The sequence below is a fragment of the Eulemur rufifrons genome, chromosome 7, assembly GCF_041146395.1.
Source record: "Eulemur rufifrons isolate Redbay chromosome 7, OSU_ERuf_1, whole genome shotgun sequence".
Taxonomy (NCBI): domain Eukaryota; kingdom Metazoa; phylum Chordata; class Mammalia; order Primates; family Lemuridae; genus Eulemur; species Eulemur rufifrons.
The window spans coordinates 122,758,473-122,775,215 of NC_090989.1; the positions used below are offsets into that span (position 1 = coordinate 122,758,473).

The window sequence follows — 16,743 nt, forward strand, 5'->3', positions numbered from 1 at the left end:
TCTGAATTTACTCCACAAGCTGTGGAAAATTTGTGTAGTTTGTTTAGTACTTGTTGGAGGGAATGAGTGATGATTATTTTGTTATGCAAGCATAGTTTTGGAAGTTTTTAGCTGACGTCCATGACAAAGAAGGTACCAAGATGCATAATTTTTCAAAGGAGTTGGTAAAAAACCTAATGGATGATCCTTAAACCTCTGATCCACACTGAGAGTACAAAAATTGGAAGTTAGAGATCAGAAAGGATTTGAAAAGGTAGAAAGTTCTTAAGGTACCGTGATGGTGGAAATGTCTCCCTTTCTCTCAGGAGACTACCCGAAGAACTTAACATGTATGCCCTGAATTTTGAAGAGCACAAAGCCCTGGTGTCTGTTGTCCTCCTGAAGAAAATTTAAAGGGTAAGAGAAAGGATATCTAGCCACTTTGATGGAGGGAGTGAAAGAGAGAGAGGTTGTTTTGGAGTTAGAATTATTCTGTATACCTGAGTTCTTTGGGGGAAAGGTTGTGTTTACTATTGTGTTAGATGTTGTGATGACTGAAAGATTTGACCTCTAGCACCTGGAAGTGCTGTCAGCAGACAGTTCTCACCTGTCAGTACCCACAGGGATGACTTTGGCTAAAGAGAACCAATGAGTGGCCCGTGTGGGGTTATAAAGTTCCAGCACCCACCCAATTTAGTACAACTCTGCAGGGCCACCCCAGCTTCAAACTTCCTGTAGTTCAAAAGGTAGGGAAACATCCCCGGTGTGCCATCCACCTGGGTCTCGCCCAGCGCTGGCCCCGCCCGGCCGCCACGCCACTCATCACCAGCCCAGTCCCGCCCCGCCCTTCTTGCAGACTCTGCCCGTGTAGCTCGCTCCGCCCCACCCCATCCCGCGGCCCTGCCCCGCTCCGCCCCGCCCTTCCTGCTGTCCCGCCTCGCCCTCTTTGCTTCCCCGCCCCCACCACCTGCCCTACCCCGCCCTCTTGCCCCGCCCCGTCTCCTTGCGGCCCTGCCCCGTCCCATCCTTTCCGGGATCCCGCCCCCTCGCTCGTCCTGCTGCCCCGCTGCGCCCGCTCGCCCCGCCCCTTCCGTCCTACTGCCCCGCCCCGGCCCGCTGGCCTTGTCCGGGCCCGCTGTCTCCGCCCGCCCGCCCCGCTTTTCCCGGCTCGCCGCCCCGCCCGTCTTGCTCTTCCCGCACCGCCCTCTCCTGGTACCCAGCGGGCTAGTAGCGGCGGCCGCCGGAGCAATGGGGACAGCGTCGTCGCTTGTAAGCCCCGCGGGCGGGGAGGTGATTGAGGACACCTACGGCGCGGGCGGCGGCGAGGCGTGCGAGATCCCGGTGGAGGTGAAACCCAAGGCGCGCCTGCTGCGCAACTCGTTCCGTCGAGGCGCGGGGGCAGCGGCGGCGGGGGCCGGGCCCGGGTCGCTGCCCCGCGGGGCGGGCGGCGGCGGGCTGCTGGGGGCCAGTTTCAAATCCACCGGCTCGTCGGTGCCGGAGCTGGAGTACGCGGCGGCCGAGTACGAGCGGCTCAAGAAGGAGTACGAGATCTTCCGGGTCAGCAAGAACCAAGAGTTGTTATCCATGGGCCGTCGCGAGGCCAAGCTGGACACGGAGAACAAGCGGCTGCGGGCCGAACTGCAGGTATCGCCGGGCCGGGCGCGCACCGTGGGTGCCCGCGACACTGGGGAAACTGAGACCAGGTAGCCTGCCCACAGCCGCACCGCCGCTTGCCGGCACTGCCAGGCTGGACGCTGGACACCTGACCCGTTCCTTGTCCATCCTGTCCCCTCTCCAAACCATGAGGTTTGAAAGTTGGGCGGAGACTGCTCCTCATTGTAATTTGAAAGGCTGAATTCTCTTTGGGTCTAAAATGACTTCTTAACAGCTCCCCTCCCCTTTTCCTATTTCTGGTTCATTCATTCAGACACCGTGAAGTAGTTAGCCCAAAAGCGTCCTGAAGAGACAAATGCTAATCTCCAGGGGGGAACACACACACACACACGTGACTTTGGTGACATCTGTTGAAGTAACTCAAACTCTTCCCTTAGGAGTTTTACCCCTTTCCCCAAATTTTACATACCTCCAAGGTGGTGCTCATGTCTCTCGGTTTCTTTGTACATTTCCCTCGCTTTTGGGTTTTAATGACCTTGACCTGATTTTTTTTCTGGAAGCCTCTTGATTCTCACCAAGAACTGCTATTCTTCTCTAGCGGTAGTCAAATTCCCTTAGTCCATTTGATTAATTTACTCTAAAAGCAATTATTGCATGCCCTCCACGTAGCAGGTCTATTTTAATTCATTAAAATAGCATTAAAGCAAAAAGTTGCTTTTCTATGAGCAAAGTTCAGAGACTTTTTGCCATCGGTTTGGTGCCCCTCTGATGGTGGTTGTGTCGTTTGTTTACTTTTTACTATGGGAGAGACTTCTAGGCAGTCCAAGATTTCCTCAGCTCATTACAGTAGGAGTGAAATAAATATCTCAGACCGATTTTTCTAAAGGAAAGAAGCCTGCTGTCTTCTAGTCTAGTCGTTTTTCTAGTCAGGTGTTTTTTTTTTTAAGCCCGTGGTTAGCTGTTATGTAAGTAATTAGCTCTGTTAATTGGGAAGACTTAATATATCAGCAGTCTATCTATTGTATTATCATTTTCCTACTTGGCAGCCTGGCATTTATAAAATGGTCTTGTGCATATCAAATATCTGATTTCATGTGTCTAAGGCACTGCCCAGCAGACACTGCACGTTGGAAACTGTGAGAAGGCAGGTAGAAAGGGAGGCCAAACCAAGCAGGGCAGAGTGAAGTAAGGGTTGGCAAATATCACAGTCCCAGATTACCCGTCACCAATCCTCATTCCTTATGAAACACATTGGTTTGTTTCTCACATATTTAGGCCTGAAAAAACTCCTCTATAGTTATTTCATTAATAAGTCAGATGTGTACTGGAGGCCTGCAGTGTATCGGGCACTGTGAAGGGCTCAGGGGATAGTAAGATAAATAAAACATAGTGCCAAGGAGCACACTGTTTCCTAGAATTGCTTATCCTTCAAGTTAAACCTCACGATCTATACTTTTTATTCTCTTAAAGATGGGAAAACTAAGATGTAGGGGGGCACTGATGCAGTACTTTGAAGAAAAAGTATGAATTTCCAATGAAAGCTTAATGTCCAATTATCTTTATTTGTTATAGTTTAGGCATGCTTGCATTTTTTTTCTATTATGTGTTTGAATAAAATGACAACATGCAGTTCTTGATAAATGGTAAAATAGTAGACTGTTAAAATTCTAAGATATGTAACATATGTAAGAGTGTAAAACGGAAACAAGACTATTTCTGTTAGGAAATAACAAGGTAAATTATTCCAGGCACTTCAGAAAACTTATCAGAAGATACTTCGGGAAAAAGAAAGTGCCTTAGAAGCAAAATACCAGGCGATGGAGAGAGCAGCAACATTTGAACATGACAGAGATAAAGTTAAAAGGCAATTCAAGGTAAATTCCTTACATTTTTACCCTCAAAGTGACGTTGAATAAAAACAGTATATTTTAAAAGTTTATGTAATACTGCTATAAATAAAGAGAAATAAATCATGTAAGAGTCATAAAATTTAAAAGAACTAGAGTAGAGCACTCTTTACATTTTGAGTTAGACACAATAAACTTGAGATAGTTTCAAAGAAAGGATATAAAAGTGAACATTTGAGTAGAGATATTTTTAAAAAAAAGGAAAAGTTTCTATGTGAGGGAAAGCATTTGGAAATGTTTGGGGATGTGTGTAGGAGGCCATTACTGGCATTTAGTAAGACAGAGACAAATTTACAGAACATTGTGCAGTGCACATGACAGTCCCATACCACGGATACACATCCTGCAGGAATTCTAGTGGTTTCCAGTTATGAAACAGTAAGGTAAAGGTACTGGGATATTCATCCTAGAGAGGAAAAGATCAAGTACTAAGTGAATATTGGTTTTATGAATCAAAAATTTTTCCCTTAAGAGTCGATGACACAACTTTTTGATTATAAAAAAGGTTTCAAAGTAAAATCTTTTTAAAGATTTTTAGGGAGACCAAAGAAAATGAAATTCAGGACTTACTGCGGGCCAAGCGAGAGTTGGAGAGCAAACTTCAGAGACTACAGGCTCAGGGTATCCAAGTATTTGATCCTGGGGAGTCTGATTCAGATGACAACTGTACAGATGTTACTGGTAAACGTATTTCCTATTTACAATATTTTGAGCTTTCAGGATAGCTCTAATGGTATTGTACAGTCAAGTTTGAATTCTGCTATATTCTTTTTACTTGTCTATATTAGTTAGGTTATTACTTTGCTGTTAACAAATAAGAATTGTCTCTCTCTCCCTCTCTCTCTTCTTCTCCCTCTCCTTCTCTGTCGTCTTTTCTCTTTCTTTCCCTCCCCTTCTCTCTTTCTCTTGCTCTCTTTTTTTTTTCCTCTGTCAACTGTTAGGGCATCTGTTCTCCGTGAAGTATATGAAGTCAGGGGCTGAGATTCCTTCTGTCTTGTTACGCTGCCAACCCTAACCCATAGCTGTTCTCTCTCTGGTCTAAGAAAGCTGCTCCAGGTCCCACTGTCACATCTGCATGTTAAGCCAAGGTGAAAAAAAGAAAGGGGAGAACACATTCCTTTTCTTGAAGGTGCAACCTGAAAAATCACTTCTACTCAAATCCTACAGGCCAGAACTGTACCTAGGAAGATTGGAAAGTATAATCAATAACCAGGCAGATGTGTGTCCAACTAAAATGCAGGATTCTGTTACTAAAGGAAGGAGGAGAGAATGGATATTGGAGTTAGCAGCCTCTCCAACATTATTTTTCCACATAATGATGTATTCTTTGCAGCTATCATTTAGAATACCTGAATTATATTTCACTGAGTGGTTTCTAATGTAGTTTTGTGAACTATTCAAAAAGTTTTTGTTTTATAATTAAACACATAAAATATGTTTTTCTAGAAATAAAGAAAAACCTAAAATCACTAAATGAAAAGGTTCACCGTGTTCTAAGAAAATATTGATAAAGTGTGATTGATGCTGGAAAAAATTCTATTTTAAATGCATTAGAAAAATGCAGTTACTCTCCCATTTATAAGACACTGTAATTATATTTTTATAAACTGATACATTTTGGAGTAAAATATAGTAACTGATAATGATTCCTTCTTAATTTTCATTTTAATATCATTGAACTCTGACCAGCATCCTGGGACTTTTATTACTAACTTTTGAGAAAAAAATGAAGTGATTCTCAGTGGCCAAGAGTGAGAAAATGCTTTTACGCCCCAACATTAGTGTTAGTTGTTATTTCGGTATTGAAATGTATAGATGTACAGTGTTTCAAAACTATTGAAATTGTCTTGGCAAGTTAACAAAAACATCTTAAATTCCTTTCTAGGTCTTTCTTCTTCATATTTTGGTTCAAACAAGAAGAAAGAACACTTGAGGGAATGTCACCCATTTGAGAGTCAAAGAGCTACAAATAGTAAACTCAGTTTTTCTAGAGATTTAGCTCAAATTTTACTTTACTTATAGCTAGTCAAGGATGCCATGTGGATATTCTGGCAAATATAATTTATTAGAAAATCATTAACATGTTCATAAGTAGATATTGATTCAGACATTAATTTTGTTGGTCTGGGAGGTTAAGAAGGATGTACTCCCTGCTGCAAAGAGCTTATATGCTAATGAATTAAGAATATTAATTACTAGTGTGCTAGTAACAGTCTACCTTTGAAGTTCTTTCCTTCATATTTTAATTGATACTTAAGTTGTACACTTAAAAATTGTTTTTAGAATATTTTTGTTGGGGGGGTTAACTGCCCTTTTATTGAATTCCTTTGTTTATTGTATTATTATTTCTTTTTATTTTTCTCTTTTTAATCCCTTCTTTGGATTTGAGATGATAACCAGAATTATATTAACCACTACCTTACAACTTTGCCAAAAGTCGGTGGCAAAGTACTTTCAAAATTGTTTGAATATTTATTGTATTTATAATATTATAGTATTTTTTTAAAATTGAAAATCATGTTCAGTATGTGTGATAAGTTTTTGAATATTCAGTAATTCAGTTTTCACAAGATAAAAATCTCTTGCTTCAACAGCTGCTGTAACCCAATGTGAATATTGGACTGGCGGGGCCTTGGGAAGTGAGCCTTCCATAGGGAGCATGATACAGCTTCAGCAGTCCTTCAGGGGCCCTGAGTTTGCCCATAGTTCCATAGATGTGGAAGGACCCTTTGCAAACGTCAACAGAGGTAAAACATGCCATTTACCAATTATTTGCCTAGTGGTAGTGACTATTCGTATTGTATAATCTTGTGCTAGGAGAACTACCATCAGCAGAGGATGAAATTTATATTCTGAGTGCCTTCCATTGACAAACCATCATGTACCAGAGCTATAACTAACCAGGGACGATGAGGTTACATAAATCATATTGGGATCAGATAGTGCTCTGGCCGGCCTTGCCAAAACCAGGTTCTAGTAACTCTGCTTCTGGTCTAAATTCTCAGTGTTTTAGTTGAGCAGCAGGAGCCTAATGTAGATTAACTGAGAAACAGTAGGTTATAGTCTTTCCCTCTGCTTTGATGGTGTTGAAGGTAAGATAGAGCAGGCAATAGAGCAAAATACAAAAAGCCCTGTTAGGTATTGTAGTACAGTTGGGCCTCTACGTATCTGTGAGTTCCACATATGCAGATTCAACCATCCATGGATCAGAAATACTTGGGGGAAAAAATAAAAAATAACAACACAACAAAAATAATACTAGTAAAAAATAGCATAATAACTATTTACATAGTATTTGCATTGTATTAGATATTACAAGTAATCTAGAAAGGGTTAAAGTATACAGGAGGATGTGTGTTGGTTATATGCAAATACTACACCATTTTGTATACAGCACTTGAGCATCTGTAGATTTTGGTATAGGAGATAAGGTATCCTGAATACGGAGAGACAACTATGTTCTTAAAAAAATATTTTCATTATACAACCTGGTGTCCAAAAGCTCCAAGATTCTGTCTGCAATTTCAATATCAGTACCTAAGAAGTTGTAAGTAGTTCTCTTTTTTCTTAAAACTATAAAATTACTTCTTTATTAGCAAAATGAAAGTCATTTTTAATTTTTTTTTTATTTTATTTTTTTTTGAGACAGAGTGTCACTCTGTTGCCAGGGCTACAGTGCCATGGCGTCAGCCTAGCTCACAGCAACCTCAAACTCCTTGGCTCAAGCGATCCTACTGCCTTAGCCTCCCCAGTAACTGGGACTACAGACATGTGCCACCATGCCCGGCTAATTTTTCTGTATATATTTTTTAGCTGTCCATATAATTTCTTTCTATTTTTAGTAGGGACGGGGTCTCGCTCTTGCTCAGGCTGGTCTTGAAGTCCTGAGCTCAAACTATCTGCCAGCCTTGGCCTCCTAGAGTGCTAGGATTACAGGTGTGGGCCACCGCGCCCGGCCGAAAAATCATTTTTTAAATTGTACTTTTTGGACTAGCCACATATGCCTTAAAATTTTTATTCTCACTAAATATAGGTACTATAAGGCTACTTTTCATTTTATGCCATTCTTGAACTTTCTTTTTGACTTAATATATTTCAAAAATAATAAGAAGGTAAAACAATAGGTCAACCTGGAAATGTAGGCTCTCCTCAAGTAGCAAACTAATTAAAAAGCTTGTGTAAAATAGTTCCATGACATTTCACTGGAACCACTGGTACCCCAGGGAAGACCACTGGTGACATTTACTGCTTTAAGTCCCAGGATAGAAATTGAGATTAAAAAACAAATTGCCAAAAGAACAAAAGACATTCTGTAAAAAAGACACCTGCACTTGAATGTTTATAGCAGCACAATTCACAATTGCAAAGATGTGGAAACAACCCAAGTGCCCATCAATACACGAGTGGATTAATAAAATGTGGCATATGTATACCATGGAGTACTATTCAGCTATAAGAAACAATGGTGATATAGCACCTCTTGTATTTTCCTGGAAAGAGCTGGAACCCATTCTACTAAGTGAAGTATCCCCAGAATGGAAAAATAAGCACCACATGTACTCACCATCAAATTGGTTTCACTGATCAACACCTAGGTGCACATATAGGAATAACATTTATTGGGCATTGGGCAGATGGGAGGGGGAGGAGGGGATGAGTATATACATACATAATGAGTGTGATGCGCACTGTCTGGGGGAGGGACACGCTTGAAGCTCTGACTTGGGGGGGGGCAAGGGGAACATACGTAACCTAAACATTTGTACCCCCATAATATGCAGAAATAAAAAAAAATGAATTGCCTTCTAATATGTTATTCTAGAAGCTATGTGGGTATTAACATGTGAAATCAGATTCCATTCTATAATGCCTGTTATGTTTTTTCAGACTCTTTTGAAGTCATTGTCAAAAGTGTTTTCTAGTAATTTTTTAATGAACTAATGAGAAATTTTATTTTCAGATGACTGGGATATTGCTGTAGCTAGTTTATTACAAGTCACTCCTTTGTTTTCACATTCTCTGTGGAGTAACACTGTCAGATGTTACCTAATTAATACAGATGAAACCGAGCCTGAAATGGATCTTTTCCTTAAGGTGAGGATATTTATAAAGTCTGTATTTACCAATTTAAAATACACGTTAATATTATAGTCTATTTATGATACTACTGTATCTAAAGCAAGTAATTTACTATCTACTAGATTATATATCGTAAAGAACAGAAGGCATCTTGGGCTTTTACTTAGGAGAAAATCATGTTCTGTATTATATGCAAAGAAGGATAGGTGGTGAATTGAGGTTTTGTTTTTTTTTTTTAACTTTCTGGGAGTAGCTCTTTTAGGATAGGAGCTAAGTCAGAAAAAGAAGGTTCTAACTGGTATAGTTAGTTTTGAATATCAAATAAAGGTGTTAGAACTTTATGTTTTGAGTATTTCATTGCATATTCTCCACGGTGTTTGAGACCCTTGTTGATTCTCTACAACAGTTAGTCTCTGCCAGCTCTATCTTTGAATCTGTTTCAGGTAATAACAAAATGTAACCCTTGTCATCCTTTTTAGTTTTTCAAGGCAACCGTCCAAGTGGTTCTAAGGCAGGGGTATAGTTGGCAGCTATAGCCTGTTGGCCAAATCTGGCCTGCTGCCTGTTTTCATATGGCCAGAGATTGGTTTTCACATTTTAAATGGTTGAAGAAAAATAAAAAGAAGAACAATATTTCACAAAATGTGAAAATTGTATGAAATCCAAATTTGGATATCTGTAAATGAAGTTTTAGTAGAACACTATCATGTTCATTTGTTTATATATTGTCTGTGGCTGCACTACAGTAGCAATTCAGTGACAGAGTAAATTGTGACAGACACCAAATAGACCACAAAGGCCCCCGCTAAAACAGCCACATTGTTAAGCTATTAATATTATTATTTTTGTAAAAATAGTTTCTATCTGGCCCTTTATAGAAAAAGTTTGCCCACTACTGTTCCAAGTGAATGTTATGTAAATCTGCATGTCACATGCTATACCTGTTAACATCCTCCAGCTTGTTGATCAATAAATCTATTTAGCTTTCCTTTGTGATATTAGTCAGTTTTGGTAAAAAGATAAAATATTTTAAATCCCAAAGCTTCCATCTAATAATTGAATGTAGGTTATTCCCAAGGACATTTTGAGAGTATTACTAATTTCTTGCATAGTAAAAGTCATCATTACTTTGTAACCTAATTATAGGCAATAATATTTTAACTTATATCTGTCTGCTTTAATGTTCTGATATATACTATGGTGGATGTTTTTTACTTTGTAGATCTATGAATCTATATTTTACACTCACTGTAAAAATAAAACAAATTGTTCATCATAACAACAAAAAGAGACAAATACCAAAGCAAAATAGCTTAATACTGTCTCATGTTGTTTTACATTTATTATGAAATAAGTCATTTTTTGAACTAGAAAATAGCCAGTTAAGATATTGTTATTTTTGTTTTGGAGAGAAACTTGCCTTTTCTGTTTAAGATTTTCTTTAAAATGTGATTGTATTTTTAAAATTTTTTATTAAAAAATATTCAATATAACCTCTTTTAAAGCATGCTTTTTTAAGCAGTGTGAATCTCAATAGATCTTTATTTAAGTATAGATATACTTTTATATGTTTTATTTTGTTTTTAGGACTATGCACCTAAACTTAAAAGAATGTGTGAGACAATGGGCTATTTTTTCCATGCGGTTTATTTTCCAATAGATGTTGCAAATCAATACCTCACTGTAAGAAAATGGGAAATTGAGAAGAGTTCTTTAGTTATTTTATTCATTCACTTAACCTTACCAAGGTAAGCTGAAAAAAATTATAATTTGTTATAGGCATTTAGTTGTAAATAGAATTGAGATTGCCAAATGAACTTCAAAGATAAATTCTAATTGCATTCTTATAATCAAAAACAGTCCATGGGCTGCATGTGGTGGCTCATGCCTGTAATCCCACACCTTGGGAGGCCGAGGTGGGAGGATCACTTGAGACTGGGAATTCGAGATCAGCCTGGGCAATGTAGTGTGAGATCCCATCTCTATAAAAAAAAAAATTAAAAATATTAGCTGGGTGTGATGGTACACACCTGTAGTCCCAGCTACTCTGGAGGCTGAGGCAGGAGGATCCCTTGAGCCCAGGAGTTTGAGGTTGCTGTGAGCTGTGATGACGCCACTACACTCTGGCCTGGGCAACAGAATGAGACTCTGTCTCCAAAAAAAAAAGTACATGAAGTTCAATAAATACTATAACTGTTTCACCCTTAAATAAAAATTTATAAATTTTCTGGTATTAGACCTATATAACAGGTCATATGATCAACATCAGTCATGTAAAGATCATTTTAATCAGGGATTGGCAAACTATAGCCCAAGGGCCAAATCCACCCAGGAGTCTGCTTTTGTAAATACAATTTCATTGGAACACAGCCCTATTCATTCATTTATATATTTTCTACAGCTGCTTTCATACTACAACAGCAAAGTTGAGTAGTTACAACAGAAACCGTATGTCCTACAAAGCCTGAATATGTTTACTATCTGGTCTTACAGAAAAAGTTAATGACCCTTGATTTCAGTAATCAGCATTAACCTTCATGTTTTCTTACTTTGGATATTCATTAAGAGATATTTGAACTTTATACTTGAACACTTATATAGGTATTGAATCATGATTTAAATGCTATAAGGAGCTTACTAAAATAAATCCAGTAAAGTGAGTGTTTTTCTTTTAATGTGACTATAATCATGTTAATGAATCTTGCCTACAAATAGTGATTTTTTTTTTTTACCAATTAGACATATAGATAAAAGACAAAATAGGTTTAATAAGAAGTTAATTTTTCTTTCTAGATTTGTTGTCTGTAGTTAACCTTCCAAAGCATTTTTGTTTGTTTTTCTGTGGAACAACTCTAACTTTATGTACGGAAGTACGTGGGGCCTTCGGTTTCACCAGAGTTTCCCTGCAGTGTAACCCATCACTGATTGATCCTTGAGACTCCTAGTGGCCAGGTGGACAGGGAACTACCTGGTCAATGAGTCTTCATCCAGAATATGTTCAAGGAGTTTTTCAACTTCATTGCCTTCAGTTGAGTTTCATTGCCTTTTCTTTCCTTGTTTTTATATTAAGGATATATCTTGTTTTATTACTTAATATTTGGGTAGTATTTTGGTAATATGTGCTATTTGTTATATTATTTTTCTTTAATTCTTATATTTAATCCTTAAAACCATCTTGCTTTTTTTTATTTTTTCTTTCTTTCTTTTTTTTTTTTTTATGAGGCGTAACTGTTTTTGTCTGCTTAGAGATTCTTTAGGCCTGGTCTTCATTTTAATTTACTTTAACACATGTCTGAGGTTATGCTGAGCTATTGACTGGGATTGTCAGCAGGCAGGCCTGCATGTGGTTTCTCCATGAGGTCTCTGCTTCCTCGTTCCGGGGTGGCTGGATTCTGACTGTATCTTGAGAGAATCAAGTGGAAACCATCTTATTTTTTCTTTACCTTAAAGAAACACATCTGTTAATGAAATATTATATGTTATTTTTACACTTTTAACATTTATTTTATTGATTGATTGATTGAGACAGGGTCTTGCTCTGTCACCTGGCCTAGAGTGCAATGGTGTCATCACAGCTCACTGCAACCTCAAACTCCTGGGCTCAAGTGATCCTCCTGCCTCAGCCTCCCAAGTGGTTGGGACTATAGGCACACACCACGCGTCTTGCTCAGGCTGTTCTCAAACTCCTGACCTTAAGTGATCCTCCCATCTCAGCCTCCCAAAGTGCTGGGATTACAGGCGTGAGCCACCCCAACTGGAACTTTCATTTTAATAACATTTATTTTTATCTTCCAGTTTTAAATCTTTCTTAATATTTTGCCTCCTACTTCTGCCATATTTTATTACTTTTGCTTGGCAGATTTCAGTTTATCTCCTTTAGGTAAAACTTTGTATATATTTTAAAAAATTATAATGCTTTTAAAGAAAAAGAATTTCTTTTTTTTTTTTTTGAGACAGAGTCTCACTCTGTTGCCCAGGCTAGAGTGAGTGCCGTGGCGTCAGCCTAGCTCACAGCAACCTCAAACTCCTGAGCTCAAGCGATCCTCCTGTCTCAGCCTCCCGAGTAGCTGGGACTACAGGCATGCACCACCATGCCCGGCTAATTTTTTTCTATATATATATTTTTTTAGCTGTCCATATAATTTCTTTCTATTTTTAGTAGAGATGGGGTCTCGCTCTTGCTCAGGCTGGTCTCGAACTCCTGAGCTCAAACGATCCGCCCACCTCGGCCTCCCAGAGTGCTAGGATTACAGGCGTGAGCCACCGCGCCCGGCCAAGAATTTCTTAAATTTAATTTTTTTAGCCTCTACTTTGCCTTTATTTCACTTAAATTTTTCTTATTTGCTTACTTTATTTAATTATTTGTTTCTCTCATGGCTGTCAAGAAGTGTGGCAGTAGGGATGGGCTTCGCACCACAGACATGGGCTGTTGGAACCTTTATATTTCTCAGATTTCTCCTTCACCTCTCCTGATGGCCCTTCCATCCTTCCCAAAAGATGAATCTAGTAAAATCTCCCCTGAACAGCTTGGAAACTCTATGGGAAAACACCTTCCGATCAATAATTATTCCCAGTGTGCAGATGGTACCCACAGAGTTGCTTGAGGATGCTGTTCACTGGCTTCTCACACCATTCAGTCCTCATATAAGAAATTCTGCAGTTAAAAATTCATAGTGTTTGGAATATGAAATGATTGAATTTGGAACAAGCTGTGCCAACAACATGCTTAATTGTAGGAGAGGAAGGCAGGCAGGAGGAGGTCACGCTTAGTGAGCCACACAGATGCCATGCCTCTCAGCTGTCATCACAAGAGAGGACAAGGTAGAGGGAAATGGTCAGGCTTCTGGCACTGCTTGTCCAAGTGTTCTTATTTATTGTCTTTAATTTGACCCATCCCCCTTCATGGTAGAATCACAGGAGAAATCTTTTATAATGAAGAATGGCAACTGAAATACGGAGAGTCCAGGAGAGGCTGGCTGAGTAGGAATATTCCAGATAAAGGTTTCAAAATAGGGTATTCTTTCCCCTTTATTGTTTCTCTTTCATTATGCTAGGGCCCTTGCTGGGCATTCCGGGCTCTCTGAGGGTGCTTGAACCTAAGTAGAAGGGAAGGTGCTTCTCCTTTTGGCTGGTAGGCTCTGGTCCTGGCAACGCACAGGAATGACTCTAACTGGTTTTTGTCTGGGCATCATCAGTTTTTCTCAAGGGAGAGGATTTCCCTCTGGGGAAGACTTCAGTGCCTAAAGGGTAATTCTGTCACCTTTCAGGACTTCACAGGCCCTATTCTTGGTTTCCTTCATCTTCTTTTAACCGGATCACCTGTACAGTTTCCTTTTAGAATTTAGTTAAGTGGGAGCTCTTGTTAGTTCTGTGATTGAACTTTATCACATCAGCCTCACAAAGCACAGCTCCTCTAAAAGCTCCTCCTCTACATTTTTGTCTACTCAGGCCACTTTCTGACTGGATCCTAAAGTGAAAATTATCAACATTAGCTGGCCTGCCAGACTAACTTCAGCAATTATTATCTCATAACCAGTTTGTTTCATCTGCATTATCTACTTCCCTCCCACCAAATTATTTGAACCAAATCCCAGAGATCGTATCATTTCATCTGATGTCCCGTATTTCAGTTTTGTAGGGAATGGTTTTGAAATATGAACATGTGCCTAAACAGAATGCCTACTCTTTGGTAGCTAGGGGGATCACAGACTTTTCTTCCAAAAGCAATAACAAATGAACCATTAAAATTCCAACATGGGCCGGGCGTGGTGGCTCACGCCTGTAATCCTAGCTCTCTGGGAGGCCGAGGTGGGCGGATCGTTTGAGCTCAGGAGTTCGAGACCAGCCTGAGCAAGAGCGAGACCCCATCTCTACTAAAAATAGAAAGAATTATATGGACAGCTAAAAATATATATAGAAAAAATTAGCCGGGCATGGTGGTGCATGCCTGTAGTCCCAGCTACTCGGGAGGCTGAGACAGGAGGATCGCTTGAGCCCAGGAGTTTGAGGTTGCTGTGAGCTGGGCTGACGCCACGGCACTCACTCTAGCCTGGGCAACAGAGTGAGACTCTGTCTCTCAAAAAAAAAAAAAAAAAAAAATTCCAACATGGTCAAGAATGATTTTAGCACAGAAAATTTCCGTGGTTTGGATAGACTGGATTGACACAGAAATATACAATAGGATATTATTTTCTTCTGTTTTATATTTGAGGCTAGCATTGTAATTTAACTGGCAAATTCTGAATCATGTACTATTTCCCCCATGTGCACACACACTCCCAATTTGCCTCTTTAGATAATTTTTATTTAATGCTTTCTAGAAAGGGAATTGGTTGCAGTTTCCCTTGTAGTGTAGAAAACCCTAGTACATTATTAGTTCTAGGATTTTTTTTGAATTTTTGTAAAAAGTATAATTATGGTTGTTTCTTATAGTATATATTTTAGGTATAAGGATTCAGTTCATTTATTAGATGAGAAAAGCCTAAAGGATTGGAGAAGAGAAAAATCTCAAAACTTTGCAATTGCTGTCCAAGGGGAGAAGAAGCACCTTCCCTTCTACTTGGGTTTGAGCACCCTCAGAGAGCCTGGACTGCCCAGCAAGGGTCCTGGCATAATGAAAGAGAGACAACAAAGGGGAAAAAATACCCCATCTTGAAACCTTTATCTGGAATATTCTACTCAGCCAGCCTCTCCTGTACTCTCCGTATTTCAGTTGCCATTCTTCATTGTAAAAGATTTCTCCTGTGATTCTGCTGTAAAGGGGGATGGGTCAAATTAAAGACAGTAAATAAGAACACTTGTCCAACAGTGCCAGCAGCCTGACCATTTCCCTCTACCTTGTCCTCTCTTGTGGTGACAGCTGAGAGGCATGGTGCCTGTGTGCCTCACTAAGCATGACCTCCTGCTTGCTTGTTTTAACTTGGAAATTATATATTTGTAAATAGAAATGCTTCTTTTTATTTGCAAAGTCTCATGAGTCTCATCCATTATTTTCAGCCATGTTTAACAGTATTTTTGAGATTTTTTTTTAGGTTTAAAAAATGAAGTTACATGTGTTTTACAATTTAATTTAAGGCATAGTTTATTGTACTTTCCTTGTTGGCTAATGAACAAGTATTTTAAGACCAAGCTGGAAGAGAGCTATAGAAATATCCATTTTTGGAAAGCTTTACTTGTTCTGCATCTGTGCCTTTTCTGGCCACTTGTCATTATAGTAAAACTCCATCATGGCACTTAGGTTTACTAAGTGTTCGCTGCCACAGTGCAGTGTAGCACACAAAATGCCAATTTCCAATCTAGCCTTTTGTTGGAAGACTGTGAAGAAGCTTTTCTGAAGAACGCTGAAGGAAAACCACGATTAATCTATCATCGTTTGGAGGATGGAAAAGTCAGTTCTGACTCTGTGCAGCATTTGATTGATCAAGTTTCTAACCTAAACAAGACCAACAAAGCCAAGGTAAAATTCACAGGATTTTCGGAAGAGCATGCTTGGCTGAGGGAAATGCTAGAGCAAAGGCATGAGGTGGGCATGGGCCTGGCATGTTTGGGGAGAAGAGGGAAGCCAGGGTGGTTGAAGCAGATGAGTGAGGGGTGTTGTAGGAGAGTTCTTCAATTGTGAAGAACATGGAGGCCATTTTGAGGAGCTTGGCTTTTCCCTTGAAGTAAGATGGGGAGACATTGCAAGACTTTAAGCAAAATATTAACAAGACCTGATGTGATTATCTGACAATGATCTGTTTGGCTACTGTGTTGAGAATAGACAGTTGTTTGGATGGTAGTGTGCATAAGCTCAGAGCTGCTGCTGTCATCCAGGTGAGAGATGCTCGTGGCTCAGAGCAGGGTGGTGATAGAAAAGAAGATGAAAAATGGTACCATTCTGATAAATTTTGACAGTAGAGCCATCAGGATTTCCTAACAGATTGGTTGTGGGCTATGAGAAAAAGAGAGGAATAAATAGTGTTATGTGGCTAGAAAGAATATGAATCTGTGAGTGGATAAATAAGATTGTTTTTTGCACTTTTCTCCCAAGTATAGAGTCCTTCTCTCTACTGACCAAGATTTAGTGTAAGGAGGAGACTTTTTAAAAAATATAGACTATTTTTTTTTAAATGTAGACACTGAGTGGCATTTTATTGCCCAGGCTGGAACTCCTGGGCTCAAGTGA

General features: G+C 39.5%; 1 protein-coding gene across 1 annotated transcript in view; it reads left to right on the forward strand.

Moving 5' to 3' along the window:
- Positions 1–1,227: 1,227 nt before the first annotated feature.
- NPHP3 (nephrocystin 3) overlaps positions 1,228–16,743 on the forward strand; it is a 42,056-nt gene continuing 26,540 nt past the window's right edge. The window contains exons 1-7 of the mRNA XM_069475419.1: positions 1,228–1,623; positions 3,342–3,467; positions 4,031–4,181; positions 6,095–6,247; positions 8,461–8,594; positions 10,167–10,327; positions 15,879–16,035. Of these exons, the coding sequence (XP_069331520.1) occupies positions 1,228–1,623; positions 3,342–3,467; positions 4,031–4,181; positions 6,095–6,247; positions 8,461–8,594; positions 10,167–10,327; positions 15,879–16,035 (1,278 nt within the window). The remainder of the gene's footprint in view (positions 1,624–3,341; positions 3,468–4,030; positions 4,182–6,094; positions 6,248–8,460; positions 8,595–10,166; positions 10,328–15,878; positions 16,036–16,743) is intronic.